Below are 16209 nucleotides of genomic sequence, written 5' to 3'. Positions count from 1 at the left end.
GCCAGCTCCCACAATCGTGTGAGCCAATTCCTTAAAATAAGTCTCTAAAATAAACAGTGTGTATATATATATGTATATACTTCTGTTTCTCTGAAGAAGCCTGACTGATACAGTTGCTTACCTATAAAACATCAGAAGACTACAAAGATTGAAGCACACACTCATCATTTTAGTTTTCAACACAACCTATATTTATACAGTTTTCAAAACATCCCTTTATTCTTTTGGTGATGTCACTAAATTGGGTTATGAAAACAAAGATATTAGATTGGGAACATACAGTTAATATTGAAAAGCTAGTGCAACTCAGATTTCTCTCAGCTACAAATCTACTTTCAAATTAAAGCTCTTTCCCCCTTTAAAACTATTTCCACGGCATCCACTGAAGGGTTTACAGTACCACAGGTCATTTAATTAAAAGAAAAAATATATGAATAAATTTCCAGTGTTGGCAGGCCAGAGGGTGCAGTGGGGCAGCACTAAGCAGCCTTTGTAGGCTCAGGTAAGGTATTTTCTGAAGGCATGAATGTAATTAATTCAGCAGTGGAAATAGCTCTAAATGCTACTCTCTCCTCACAAAAGGCCACTTAACAGGACTAGTGACTGTCTCCTCAGGAGAGGCTTGGCTGCTGTGACAGGCATATCTCTCACCAGTCCTTTTCCAGAGATGTTTGGAAATGTATGCACCCAAAGTTGACAGCTGTGTGTCCCTTATTCATTATTATTTAGGAAGAAAATTGTCCAAGAGTCCCCTTCAGCTGTCCTAGTGCTAGAAGTCATCCGAGCAGCTTTATGAAGATGAAGGCTAATCTGGATCGCAGTCAAAGGGTTAATACCAGAAGCAGTGAGTTGGTTAATAAAACATGGCTTGAGCACTTCCATATGTCAAGTATGAAGCTGGACTCCGCATCCAGCAGTAAACAAGTGCCCTCAGGGAGCTTGTCAATTGGTGGGAAATATAGGCATGAAATAATCACTCATAATCAATGACAAGACCTTAAAATGCTGTAAAGGAAAAGCGCAGAACAATGTGGTACCTTACACTTCCATTCATTTTTCTCTCATCAAACATTTATTAAGAAGCGACTAGTCCAGAAATAAAACCTTACAATTATGGTCAACTGATAACTCCACAAGAGTGCCAAGACAATTCAATGGGAAAACTGAAGTCTTTTCAACAAATGGTGCTGAGACCACTGGATACCACATGCGAAAAAATGAAGTTAGACCCCTACTTCTCACCATATCTAAAAATAAACTCAAAATGGATAATAGATGTAAATGTAAGAGCTACAATCATAAAACTTTTAGAAGAAAATATAGCTGTAAATCTTTGTGACCTTGGATTAGGTAATACTTTCTTAGGTATGACACCAAAAACACAAGCAACAAAAGAAAAAAATAGATAAATTGGATGTCATCAAAATTACAAACTTCTATGCTTTAAAGGACACTATTGATAAAGTAAAAAGAAAATTCATAGAATGGGAGAAATTATTTGCAAATTATATATCTGTTAAGGGCCTGCTATCAAGAATACATAAAGAACTATTACAACTCAACAATATAGACAACCCAATTTAAAAATGGACAAATGATCTAAATAGACATTTCTAAAAGGAAGATATATAAATGTTCAATAAGCACATGCAAAGATGTTCACCATCATTAATCATTAGGGAATTACAAATCAAAACCACAATGAGATACCACTTCAGACCCACTAGGATGACTATAATCAAAAAGCCAATAACAAGAGACTGTGAGGATATGGAGAAATTGGAACCCTCATACATTGCTGGTGGCATTGAAAAATGGTACAGCTACTTTGGAAAGGATTTTGGCAGTTCCTCAAAAAGTTAAATGTAAGTTACCATAGGACCCAGAAATTCCACCCTCTAGGCATTCCCCAAGAGAAATGAAAACATACATCCACACAGAAACTTGTACATGAATGTTCATAGAAGCATAATTCATAATAGTCAAAAAGTGAAAACAACCCAAATGTCTATCAACTGATGAATCAAAAAACAAAATATGGTGTAGCCATACCATGGAATATTATTTAGCAACAACAACAACAAAAAATAATGATGCATATTACAACATGGATAAACTTTGAAACATTGTGCTCAGTGAAAGAAACCAGTTATAAAAGACCACATATAGTATGATTCCATTTATAGGAGTTGCTCAGAATAGACAAATCTATAAAGACAGAAAGTAGATTCATCATTGCCTAGGGCTGAAGGATGGGGTGGGTTAGAGGGGAATGAGGGCTAACTACTTAATGGGTATGGGATTTCTTTCTGGAGTGATGAAAATGTTCTAAAATTGATTGTGGTGACAGTTATACAATTCTATGAATACACTTAAAATCACTGGATTTTTTTAAAAAGTGACTATCTAATACTCATCAAGAACACAGCAATTAAATAAGTAAGAAAATTTCAGGTAGCATTTAGGGCTATAAAGAAAATAAAATATACTATTTTTGAAAGGAACATGTTGGACCAAGACTCACATAGTTCACAAGAATCATCCATTTCTCCAGCCTATTTCACTTTCTTCTCCAAATTCCAGTTCTCTTTCCTGATATTTAACATTTCACATTGTAAGACAAGGAGTAAGGGGGTGTTATAGCAGAACTGTGGGAGTCAGTGCCCTTCTCCCTGATTTGGAGATATTTTCCCCAGAAGTGCCCTTCTATCTCCCTGTGGGCCTTGGCAGCCAGTGATTTCAGCCCTCTACATTTGTACCTTTACCCATAAGCCTGAAGGAACCAGGCTTTTTCAACACCTCTGGGCCAAGGGTAGAGCTTGGATCCTCCCTCGTGACGTGCAAGAGCACCAAAATGATGTAGATGCCACGTGCTATCTAGAGGAAAGGTGAAACATACTCCAAGCCAATAAGGCAGAGCAAGTGCTGAGCAGGCCGCCCAGGCTTCTAGGTGAGGAAGGGCACAAGTACACTCCGTAGACCCAGCCTTACTCCTTAGGAAAAAAGGGACACACTTTCTCCCTGGATAGAGCTGGCAGTGTTTATTCAAGGAGTCCATTTTAGCCTCCATTCCCTGTTGATTGTTTCCCTTTTTAAGCCTTCCCAATTAAAAATATACCTCCATTGTTCTTTGAATGGTTGCTAATACTGCAGATAATCCTACTGGGGACTGTACAAACATGAAGGTGTGGTATCAAACTGCAGGCTTTAACTGTTTTGAAGCATTATAAACATTCATTTCACAATTAGATTGTATAAGGATATTGGCTGTGTTGAGAGTCACTGCAGTATTTTTTCAGTAGTGAAATTTATTAAATCCCCATTCATTCAACAGGCACATGTTGAAAGAGCATTGCTGTTGGTATTAATGGGGGAATGTGTTCCTCCATTGTATTTGGGCCTTTTGTATTCCACTCTTGATATTAAATTAAATGTGCCTTGAAAACAAATAGATATAGATATAGATATAGATATAGATATAGATATATACATTTTCTGAAACAGTATAACATCAAGTTTAAAGAATGAGAATGAAGAGATAATGGATGCCTCCTTGCTGTCATCTATTCAGTAATAGATAAAAATTTAGGAATTTGTAATTGACAAAATCTTATCAAAAAACACACAGAATCATCAAACCAACACCCTACCCTGAAAAAAATTGAAATAAATGATTTCTATTTTTTTTAAAGCTCCTTTTAAAGGTCTTTTCCAATGTACCCCATTCCATCCCCCTCGGTTTTCCACTATAAAAATAAAAGACTGCATTATTTTTGTGTCAATAAAACATGCCTCCTTCCCTTGACTTGTACCCAATTCCCAGTGAACTGATAACTTGGTGTGAGTAGCAGTTACCTATATCTGAAGACAGATTTTGGCCCCAAGGAGTTGTGTGCTATGAAGATCAAATAAATTTGCTTACAAATCTCATAAAAAGAAGGGAAAATAGTTTATTTCTCATCATACATAAAGGTAAAAGAAAGTGTGCCTAGAGATTGATGGAGATTTGTGAAGTGTTCAGTTTGGTAAAAATTGGACCATTGTGGCAAAGTGTTTGACAAAGCACCCATAAAATACTCCAGTATAATAAAGCAAAGTTCTGCTCTCCCTTCCAGGCTATTTTTGATCGGAACCGGAAAGATGAGCTGCCTCGGTTGCAGTTGGAGTGGATTGATAGCATCTGCATGCCTTTGTATCAGGTAATGTTTGTATCAGGGTCTCTCCTGACTAAGGGAAGGAGATGGGTGTGTACGGCACTTTGGGAAGTATTAGCTTTAGGAGGCCCTTACAGGTTGAGAACTCAGATTGCAGTTTATCTTTTCTCAAATTTCTGACCATCCCATGGAAAGAGATCTAAGTTCTCCAATACCTTCTTGCACATAATTTCCCTGACCCTTAACTCCCTCATCTATAAGTCAGGGATAATAATATTTTATTTCAGCATTTCCCTGCGAAACACAAGTATCCAGCAATAACCTATTGAGCTCCCAGGCTCCATTACTGGGAAACCTCTAACACACATTAAAACACTAAAGGCAAGTCCTGCAAGAAAGAAACATGATTAACCGTCACTAACTGAATTTCTGAAACATATTTGACCAAGGAAATCTCTTTTATTTTCTTACAATTTTTTTTTAACTTTTTATGAATATCATGTGAGACACTCAGGTTCCATAAAACATGGTTTTCTGCTCTGGTCTGGGAAGAAAAGACCAGTGGTCTGGGCCACAGGGTGTTGTAAAGCACCTTCCATCTTAAAACTCAGCCACTCTGTGAGGTGTATGGGGCAAATCCCAACCAGTACATTCTGAGCAAGATGCACTGATGCTTTATCACACTGCTGCACACTGCTCAGGACCCTGCTCCTGGCCCGGAGACAAGGGTTGACTTTCATCCATTCACACTCCACTTTTTGAGTACAGATTAGGCATCAGTTAACACTAACAGTTTAATGAACATTGGCCTTTAATTCTGTTTCTAAGCATTTGCTTTCATACGTAAAACCTGATGAATTCATTACCCCCTACCTAGCTCAATCAGACTGAGCTTCTTTTCTAACTTCAAAGTGAGAAACACATGCAGGGAAAGCAAAACCTCTTTAGTTTCTCACCCTGTGTAATGCCATTTAAAACACAGTATTGTTTTTTAAGGACCTCACAACCATTAAGTTTCAGACTTACCTATCACTTCGTTTTCAGCACTTTTAGGAACTGCTGAGCCTTGTCACATTACCCTGGAAGAATTTTAAAACAATAAAAATAAAAAAGGTCTAAAATACTGTCTTGAAGATAGAAATATGATTTTCCTAATTACTATAAATAACAAAAGTAAATTCATTTTTTCTTTTATATTATCCATTAAATAAGTGATAGCACAAAATCAGCTGAATAAAGTTTAAAGATAGTCTAAAATAGATTGACCTATTTAAATAGATTGGTTTCATTTAAAAATGAAAGAGTAGGTGAAAAAATCAAGAATAATGTACACCTCATTGTCCCCTCATTATAAGGGGATCCTCAACTCTCTTCCTCTCTCCTTCTGCATCCTCATTCCTCTGGCATCTAAGAATAATGAGCCAGGCCCCCATGTGTAAAGCCCATAGCTATTGGTCAGGTATATCTTGCTTTGCTAAATTGACCTTGACTTCCCACATTGACTTATTTTTTAATGTTATTCCATTTCCTGTTCACCCTTATGCAATAAATGGGATGAATAAATTAATTTTGCACTTAATAAATTCCTTTTACTGTGGCAAAGCTGAGGAGGATGAAGACAGTGTTTTTGTGGGGCCAATTAAATTTTGGCACCATTTGCAAAGTTACTTAGGAGTGAACCTGAAATCTATACACCCTTCATAAGTGATGAGTTGTAATAAATGCTGGAAAGGATCCTCATGTGCTTTGCTTTGTTAGTGTAATTGCTATATTCCTAATCTACAATTGTTTGGGCTCGTCTTATACTTCCAACAGCTACTTTGAAATCTTCAAGTTAAAAAGGAAGTTACTTGAATTTAAACTAAAACAGTCTCTAGAGTTTAAAGAGTAATATTACTACCTCACACTGTATGTCCCTGAATTTTCATGTGTCTGTTTTTACTTTATAAATGTGAGGTTAGGTGCACCTGCTATTTTCATCCACAGGAAACCAATGTATAGAAAGGTCAAGTGGTACTCCCACCAGCCAGAGCTGTGCTCCACTCATCCATGGCTTGGCTTGGGGCAGTGGCCTTTCTACTGCCCCATTCCACCTCTGATGGACATTTCTTCCACCATTTTTCTTATCATTTAACTAATTGGGGAGAGTCGTGGCATTCTAAAGAGGAATGTGAAAGGAGCTGCTTACATAAGTTCATATTCATACTTGCCGCTTGATCTTCTCAGACATCAGATGATGAAAATCTTGCTCTTTTGTGAATTCCTTATCATCACTAACTTTCTAAAAATCTCACTGGTTGTCATTTGTAAATTCATCACAAGGCTTTGAAGCCAACATTTCAAAGAGGGCTTAAACTGAAGCTTTGTAGAGTGTGATTTTGGGTTTCCTCTCTGAGGACCCTGCATGCAGTCGGTTTGTTTTCCTATTTAGCTGGATAATCCCACATTAACCATTGGTGCTCCAGGAATGATATGCGCAGGAATCAGTTAGTGGGAAATTCCAAAATCTAGAGGAAATGACTCACCAAGCAAGGAAAGTCACTGAAGTGACACCTAGTCACTAAGGCAAAATGTGTAAGGAACTCAGGTTGTTGCTGAAAAGTCCAGTTTGGGGTTTGGAACATAAAAGTGCATTAATAAGGGTATGAAAGGCTAGAAGGCAAATGGGAAACACACTGGGGCAGGAATGCCGAACGTAATTGGTCTGAAATGAAATGGTCTAAAATATAGAACATAAGAATCCAGTTTGGCCTTGACTCAGATCATTCTGGAGATATGGCAAAAAGATGCAGAAAAGTACATGTGAGACAAATAATGTCTCCTTTAATGGCTAGGACCCTGATCCCAACTTTGGGAAACCTCTTGTACTGCCTGAGGCAAACAGATTCTTCTAGAAAGAGGTGGAATCTCCTTGCAGGTGGAGCAGTGTGGAGAGATGGTGTGCAGAGGGTGGATGTTAATCAGAGGCACTCAGCAGCTAGAGAATGCAGGGTACAAGAGAAGGACTGAATGGACTGAATGGGGAGATTGGGGGGCGGGGTGCAGCTGGGTAGCAGATACAAACAGGGTTCTAGTATAGCTTTTTACTTCTTTGGCTTTCAGTAGATAATTTGGATTTATTCATGGGTATCAGAGGGTTGTGCTTGTCAAATATCAAAGTAGATCAAGCTCTTTGCCTTTGTGCTCCAGTTTGCTTAGTTTGTCTCACCTCCAAGACACGGGTAAAGATAACCTCACTTTTCGGTGCCCTGAGGATTTACTTGTTTGTACACTGGTGCATTTTTGATGTTCATTGATTTAAACTTGAAACTCTTAACTCTTTTTGGCAACTCTAATTTCCATTACCTTGTGACAATGTTGGGGGGGAGTAATGTAGTAATGTAGTAATTGATACGTTTCACAGAAGATATTTAAAGAAAGCAGAACAAAATGAATTGTGGGCCCTTTTTGCCATATATATTATAAACAAGATAGGTTGACTGGTTCTACCTCAAGTGGAGAAAGAGAGCAACTGATTGTGGCATTTATTTAGCTTTCACAACATGCCAGGTGGATAGGGAACATGCAGAGACAATCTTAGATCCATGGATAGTTATATAATAATGAGATATGGCATGCTTATACACATATGTTTATATGTGAGTACATAATTCTCCAGAACTTGCCTGTCTTTTTAAGGTTATGATTCCAAACTTTTCTTTAAAAAAAAAAAAGAAAGAAAAGAAAATGGTCCTAACAGGCAGAAGTCATGATTTATCTGTGACAGCATTTTAATCAGGAAACATATAGGAAGCCAAGAGTGGGCAGGGAACCATCAAAGCGTGTTCCCCAAAAGAAGACTCAAGCCCTGGTTAGTTAGCTCTGTCCTAGCAGGGTATCTCTGAGGAATACATTGACATCTGATTTCCCTGCTTTCTGATGTCTTTGCACCCTACTGGGGATCCATTAGCCTGCTGTGCAACATCTCTGGAGGAAAAAAAAGAAAGAAAGAAAAATTTAAAAAGACACCATCAAACTTTGAAGTCATTGCTGCACCAGCCTTGGGGATAAACAGAAAACCTGATGCCACAGTGTGATACTGAGTTCCTCTTTGCAGTAACAAGCTAAGTTTTTGCCCTTCATTTCTGTTCTCAACATAATCAAACCTCTGTACCCAGATTTTCAATGCTGCACCGAGGCATTGTAAATCATCTGTTTATTAAGAATTGAGGGATTTAATTTTTATTATGAACATTTTCAGATTTTCAGCTCATCTCCAACAGGCTTTTGGTTTGGAAGTGGATTTTCTCACAGATGCTGCAAAAGGAATTGAGCTGGACAGCATCTAACAGGAATAATTCTCTCTATTAAGAGAAGGAAAGTTTGGGCCAAGAGTATTGGCTCTCTGTAAAAATGTCGTGGAGTTTCTGTGACAGGGCTTCTGATAGGAAGAGTACTATAACCTTGACTTTTTTTCTGCCTTTAGTGGTAATGGTTGTTTTGGAAAATATGTCCCACTGATGCAATTTTTAAAATTTAATCTTTGTAAAGAGGAGAGAAAATAATCTTTTAAAGTATATTTTAAATTGTATAGACTGGGAATTAGAAATTACTAAACTGGAAAAGAGAATGTAAGAGGCTACTCCAGGACAATTTCTCTGGATACCAATTAAAAGTACTATAAAAATCACTCAGTGTTCTCCAAATGGTTCATGTCTTGTGTCCAATTTAAAAAAAAAAGTAACAAGCTACAGACTGACTAGTTAAAAGCATAATATTATCTCCTCTTAAAAAGCCTTAAAGGAATGGAATGTGGACATAAAGAGGAACAACTTCATCAGATATTTAAGACTAAATAAAAGGACACCACCCAAACCAGTTTCTTATAAGTGTTTCCTATAAGTGTTTACTACATTTAGTATTCCTGTGGATGAGAGGAAGAGACAATTGGGGCTAATTTCTGTGCTGGTCTTTATAAATGGAAGACATGTATGGTGTGGCATCATATATATCTCAAAACAACTTGAAAGAAAAAAGAAAGGAGAGAGAAAGAGAAGGAAGGGGGGGAGAGAGGAAGGGCGGAAAGGAGGAAAAGAAACTTCCTATATTCTCTATAATTGATCTAAACTGTTCCACCTTTTCCTCCTGATAGGGTGGGGGTGGGCAAGAGCTGGCACTTAAACTTGACAAAGTATCTCAGTCTCTTCTGGTTAAAACAGGTCTTTGAGTTGTTCCCCATCAAAGCTATTTCTCCTCCCCAGCTGGCATCTTCGTGCCAGGGGAACTCACCTGGCGTGGCAGCTGTGACGAGGGGAGCGTTCCTGGTGCACAGGCTCCCTGCTGGGTCTTACTAGGTTCTGTGAGAAGTGGCTGGTCAGGACTCCAGGAGCGACATGACCATCTGCCCAGCTGGCCTCTGTGGGACTGTGGATGTGGATGTGATGAGCCCTTGATGCTGGCTGTGGTCACTAGCTCTGGCTTATATGGTCCTCTGCCACAGCCCCTTGTGACAAGCCCCTGCTCCCACACCCCCACCCCGACCCCAGCTTCCTGGACAATTCTAGAGTAACGGTTTTCTTGGCATTTGCTAAGCCCCTTTGGGGCACCCACATGAACTCCCAGCTACTTTCTTTTCATCTTGTTGTTCACACACATTCCCTTCTAATTTGCTGCCCCGGTAGTGCCAAATTGCTCTAGAAAATTTTGTCAATTTCCTGAATCAGGCTCTGAGATGCAAGAGACAAGCTGTTCCACCTACTCCCCAGGTTTGACCCTCTTCCGGTTTGCTAATGCTGCTGTTATGCAAAATACCAGAAATGGATTGGCTTTTATAAAGGGGGTTTATTTGGTTACATGGTTACAGTCTTAAGGCCATAAAGTGTCCAAGTAAGGCAACAGCAGTAGGGTACCTTCACTGGAGAAAGGCCATTGGCATTGGGAAAACCTCTGTTAGCTTGGAAGGCACATTGCTGGTGTCTGCTGATCCTGGGTTGTGTTCCAGCTCTTCTCTCAGCTCCTGTGCATTCTTCAAAATGTTGTTCTTGGGGTGTTTTGTCCTCTCTTACCTGCAGCTCTTCTTCAAAGTGTCACTCTCAGTTGCTCTCTCTTGGCTGAAGCTCTGAGCTCCTTCTGTCTGAGCACTTGTATAGGGCTCTAGTAAACTAATAGAGGCCCACATTGAATGGGTGGGGCCACACCTCCATGGAAATTATCTAGTCAGAGTTATCACCTACAGTTGGGTGGGTCACATCTCCATGGAAAAACAACCTAATCCAAAGTCTCCAACTTAATCAACACTAATACATCTGCCGCCACAAGACTGCATCAAAGAATATGGCTTTTTCTGGGGGACATAATATATACAAACCAGCACAGACCCCAAGGAACCTGGAGCAAAGACACTCCCTTCTGAATCCATTTCTCGCTGTGGCGCTCTCTCTCTCTCTCCCTCTCTCTCTCTCTCTCTCTCTCTCTCTCTCTCTCTCTCTCTCTCTCTCACACACACACACATGCATGAACACACATACACATACACCTACCTCCCACGCACAGTAGAAAGTCTTAAAATTTCTTTTTCCTTGTCAGATGGGGATATTGCTTTATGGTATCCCCTGTGTTCTCCATGCTAGAGCTTATAGAAAAATGTGCTGATCTGATTTTAGCCAGGCTTAGTTCTTAATAGGTAAAGGAAAGTTCTAGAATTTAGAAATCCCCTTTCTTGCAACCCAGAGCTACCATCCAAGGTTACTCTCTCTCAAAGCTGAGTAATGATAGCTTGGTGTTTCTAGCTGGGATCCACCAGTTGCCTGAAGGAAGGAAGCTTCTTCCATCAACAGTGAGAAGCCACAGGCATTGTGATTCAAGCAGAACAAAAAACTGCATTAATTTAATGTTTTACAAAATATTGTCCTTGTTACCCAAATATGAGTGCTGATAGTAAAACCTGTTTATTCCATGTAATATTAATCAAATATAAATGGAAGAGAAATGTAAACATTCAAAATTGTCAGTTTCATATAGCTTATGTTTCCCTCCACTGTAGCCTATCTTCCAAATTTTTACCAAAATGATCTTCCTAAAAAAAAGAGAAATCTGATCATGACATCCCCTGCCTAAAAAACCTCAGATTGCTATCACCATCTATAAAGATGCTTTCCAGATTCCTTGGTTTAGCATTCAAGGGCCCGCTCCATCTCTACCTCTTGACTCTGACTCCTACCCGCCTTATCACTCCAGCACTCTTGGCTCCCAAAGTACAGGGCCCACTAACCCTTTTGTCCTCTTCCCTTGCCTTTACCTTGCTCTATGCCTTTGACTGTGTCTCTTTCCCTTTTCCCTTCTGCCTGCAAGAACTACCACCTCCTATGTAAAAATCTACGCTCTCCCTCAACATTTCCGTGGCACTCTAAGCATCCCTTCAAAACCACACATAATCTGTATTGTGATTCTCTGTCTGTCTCTATTCCCCAGTGGTTTCTTGGGACCATCATATTCCTGGCAACTAGCAAATAAGAACTGTTCAGCAAATGTTTGTTGTATAAATGTGTAAAAAACAGAAGCGTGAATGATGGGATGCAGTACCCCAGAATTAATTATGAACAGTGGAATACATGAAGTAAGGTTATAATGTCATTTAAATTATCATCTATAAATATATAAAACCTTTCATCAGAGTATGCCCTGTTATATTCCTGCCCATAAGCTGAAGTATATGGCCTATGACATCTTTTTAGAAAGTAGTTTAGTTCTCATCTTGGTTGAATTGGCCCTTAATTCTTATGTAAAGGACCAGTTTATAGCCATGAGTTTTTCAGGGCTTTAACTTTTTCAGCTAAAAAATTACATTAAACTTTCTTTTAACCAGTGTTGCCAGAAAATTTAGTCTTCTAGTTATTTTAATATTCAAGTTAATAGAGAGCTAGCACATATCATACATAGATTACAATTTCAAGAAATTATAATGTAATAAAACACACAATTTTTCATGATTAAAATTTAATCTTTCTTTGGCTTAGAAGATTTTTCAGATCCTGCAATGCCTAACAGTTATCAATACAAATATCAAATAATAATGTGCTGTATGGAGCAAAATGCTGAATAGCAGAGAGTCCTCATTAATAGTTTTTTTTTTTTAAGCTATTTAAGCTTAAAAAGCATTTAAGTTGGTGTCACTTCCTGCAACAGGTGTGATATGTGGCAGGTGAAGGCTTCTCACATCCTTGGCTACTTCTCAGAGTTCTTCCTGAATACCTGACATGCCAGGATGTTTGATTTTGTAGAGAATCGTCCATCTCTGAAACTGAGTTTTACTTGACAAAGCAACCAGTTCTATGTACATTTTCTTACAAATAAAAATAGATTTTAATTTTTTAAAAAATTATGAGTGCAAAACTGCCACCACAAATCCATAGTAAAATGCTGGAATGTGTTGAAAAAAAATTATACTTTACTCCCTAATAAAGCTTTTGAGGGTAAGAATTTAAGATAAGATCTACTTTTTATCCAGCTGACCAGCATAAATAACTCTTTTTGAAAGTGTTTCTGCTTTGAAATCATGAAGCTCAAAATGACTCATCCCAAGTCCATACAAGGCTTGGAATGCTGTCTTTACTTTCAATTCCTCTAGAAGGCGTATTTTAAAAGCTGATCTACCTGTTCATGGCCCTATCATCTTTGAGTCTCTTGAGCAGTAAAGCAAGGAGAAGGGAAGGAGGGAGGGAGGAAGGGAGAAAGAGAAGGACGGAATGAAGGAAAAAGTAAGGGAAAGAAGAAGAAAGAAAGGGAAGGAGGGAGGAAAAATTACATTTTTCACCAGACTATGAATACAAGCCTCTTTTAAAGATTGTTTTTGGACTGTATGTGTGTCTCCAAATTTTCTGCAATTTAATGTTCATTTAGAGGGCCAGATTGTTTGAGCCTCTGGGAAGTGGAGCATGAGATAAACATAAAGCATTATTATTATGTTGCCAAATAGAATTTTCTGTCCTTTTCTAAATGTTTCCTGAGAGAATTCAATGAGGCGCTATCTGACTTCTCAGCTATTGCTGCTGTTATATTTAATTATCAAAACTGCATCCTTATAATTATTAAATAAATCACCTAAAGCACATCGCTTCATTTTAGTGAGCAGGTCCTATGTGGCAACGTAATCAGAGAGAGCCAAGTTCTCAACCTCATGCACCAACCAAAATGGCAGCACAACAGTTGAGTCTGTTAGCCAAAGTCTAAAAGACTTCTGTTGGACAATGTTCTTGCAAAGAAAGCCAGTATTAAAGTTCTAGGGATACAGAGGGTATCCTTATGCCTACTTTTTAAAAAAGCAGACATTTATTGAATACTGGCTGTATTGACCACTGGATAAGGGCTTCAGTTTTAAAGTTTACAAAGTGCTTTTATGTAACAATTTAATTTGGCCTATTTCTGTGAAGAAAGAACATACATCTTTCTGGATCTTATCATGCCTAATGGTCTAATTGTTATAGATGAGAAAACTGAAGCCTAAAGAGGCTAATGGCCTTAATCAGAGTAAAGCAGTTAAAACATGGCAGAGCCAAAATGTCAAAGCCGAGTCCTGTCAGTTTTACTCTGCTGTTCTGTCGGTTTCTTTTTTTCACTGTACCACCTGAGGAAGGGAAAAGTGATTCCATTTTGTCTAGCAGTCCTCTACCTTTGTACACCTCTCGTTTACTAAATAAAACTGAATCCTTCAGAGGGAAGGATGCAAGAACCTGAGGAGAGATTCCTAGGGGACCAAATGGGTTAGTGGAGTCTGTGAAGCTGATAACCATAAAAAACTGTTAGAAATACTTTGTGTCAAGTTGTCCTTGATCTAACATTTATACCTATAAAGTGGGTTGATGCTGACAATTGAAGATGGCTAATTGACCTCACTAAGTTTATCTCTTCATCCTTCTGAAAATCCCACTAAATATAAACAGCAAATGGAAGAGATCCTCAAATACTGGAAGCTGGAAAGCAGATGAAGGAGTAGGGACTGACTTATCAAATCGAAGGAAGTAAGATCCTTGAATGCCTGCAAAGGGGATAATCCAGAGGAAGTGGCAGAAAGAACTCCTGAGAGGCACGGGACTTAGATGGACCAGGTACAACCAAGGGTGGTGTTGAGGCATGAGCCTGGAAACTAGAGGAAAGGTTGGAAGTCGGTAAGTGGCGTCTCAGGAATCTCCTCCATCCACACAACCAGGTAAATAACCTTTGCAACCACTGCCAAGTCAGTAGACCAGAGAGCAGGTCTCTAGAAAAGCTAACTGGCAGAACCCATGGTCCCAAGGTGCAACAGCTAGCAGGGTGAAAACAGAAGTCTGAAATTAAAAGTCTGTGGAGTGATTGGGGGGACCCCAGATATCCTCCTACTCTGCACCTGGATGTCAGCAGCTAGATACCCCCATAAGCAGAAAAGAGGAGGATTCTTCTCTTGAGAAAGTGAATAGCTTCAGAGATAAGATCTGCATGTACTTTTCCTTGGGACTCCTCAATGAAAGAGTCAACTCCCTGCAAGATGACCTTAAAATGAAGCCCACCAGTTGATAGTAACAGCCTCCCCACCTCCCCCACCCCTGCCTCTTTACACACTGCCTATAATTAGTCTTTTAGTGCCTCTCCCTTAAATATTAGCAAACAATTAAAGGCCACAGGATGTTTGAGGAAACCTCCAATAGGAAAGCACAGAAGCAAATAAAAAAACATGAAAGAAAAAAGAATTCAGAGGGTATGGAAATGCAGAAAATAAGAGACAACTTCAAAAAACATCTATTATCAAAAAAAGATAAGAAATATACTATCAAAATAAAACAGAATGTCTGTTTTCTCCTCCTCTATCATTTATAAGCTGCTACATCACGATTTTTCTCCTTCCCCTGGGTTCCCCTATACCAGATTCTGTTGACTCAGTCCCCACTGGCAGCTGCCTGCATTCAACCCTGTCTCACTCAGCAGCCCCTCCCCAGTCTGTTCCCCTCAATCCCATCCTTGTGTGTCCACTAAAGTTATCTTCCCAAAGCAGATCTGATCATGTCATTCATCTGCTTAGAACCCTTCAAACCCCCTCCCCATCACTGGAAAAAAAAATCAAAGCTGGCACATAGGGCCTTGCCATGCTCACTTGCTCTTCCTGTCCCTCATCTCCCCAAGAAAACTCTACTCTTACTTGGACTCTACTCAAATGACAAGCTCCTTGTAATACCACTCTTTGCCCCCAAGTCCCAGCCTCTGAGACCTTTATGTTTTCCTTTATTAGTACTTACTTCATCATAATTGTTTGTACCCATTGTCTCTGTAACTCAGCCACAATGCCCAGCACATAGTAAGTGCTTAATAAATGTCTGTTGAATGAATCTATGAGTAGATGAAAGGCTAAATGAGAACATATATTGCGAGTCTGTGGTTCATAGTAAGCAGTAAATAAATGTCAGTTTACTTTCTCCTAAGAAGGATGGGGGAAAGATATAGATCTAAGTCTCAGAAACAAGGCAGAAGTTTTCAGAAACGGGATCCAGCAAGGACGCCTGGACATTCCCATCTGAGGTCTGGATGGGGCTTCCTTCTCGAGCTGGGGGCAGGACCAAGCCCGCTGAGGATGTGGGTCAAGTGAGCCCAGCTTGGGTCCGTGTTAAATTCGCACTTGAACCCATTTGCCTAGTCCAGGGCTATCTACAAGAATGTTAAACACCTCTCACCCTAGCCCTTTGTGGTTGTCCTTTGCCTCTAAGTAAACCAGATGAAAGAAAATGGGCAAACCCAAGGATTACCCTGAGAGGCCCCTTCCAAACCACTATATTTCTATGCTGCAAAAGCTTTAATAGAAAAAAAAAAATCTGTCACGGATGCTTTTTGTGTCCATATCTTTCCCCAGACAGGTACCAGAAGGACAACTGCCACATTTACAGACAGACTGGTTTGACATCAAGGAGAAACTTCTTCTGTAAGGGACCCCAGTAGAGCTTAAGAAAGGCTCAGCCAGTAGCAGGCCCCCAATACATACATTGTGAAAAGCCTTGGGCCCATTTCGTTGCTCTAAGTCCTAATCTCTCTCCTCTAGAGATCCACACTCTGGGTC

At 39.3% G+C, this 16209-nt stretch overlaps 1 protein-coding gene across 1 annotated transcript in view; it reads left to right on the top strand.

Moving 5' to 3' along the window:
• The window catches only part of PDE11A (phosphodiesterase 11A), a 457660-nt gene that overhangs the window by 414814 nt on the left and 26637 nt on the right, over positions 1–16209 (top strand). The window contains exon 19 of the mRNA XM_037848985.1: positions 4116–4199. Within this exon, the coding sequence (XP_037704913.1) occupies positions 4116–4199 (84 nt within the window). The remainder of the gene's footprint in view (positions 1–4115; positions 4200–16209) is intronic.

This window comes from Choloepus didactylus, chromosome 9, assembly GCF_015220235.1.
Source record: "Choloepus didactylus isolate mChoDid1 chromosome 9, mChoDid1.pri, whole genome shotgun sequence".
In the NCBI taxonomy this organism is placed as follows: domain Eukaryota; kingdom Metazoa; phylum Chordata; class Mammalia; order Pilosa; family Megalonychidae; genus Choloepus; species Choloepus didactylus.
This window is presented reverse-complemented; position numbering and strand designations above follow the sequence as displayed.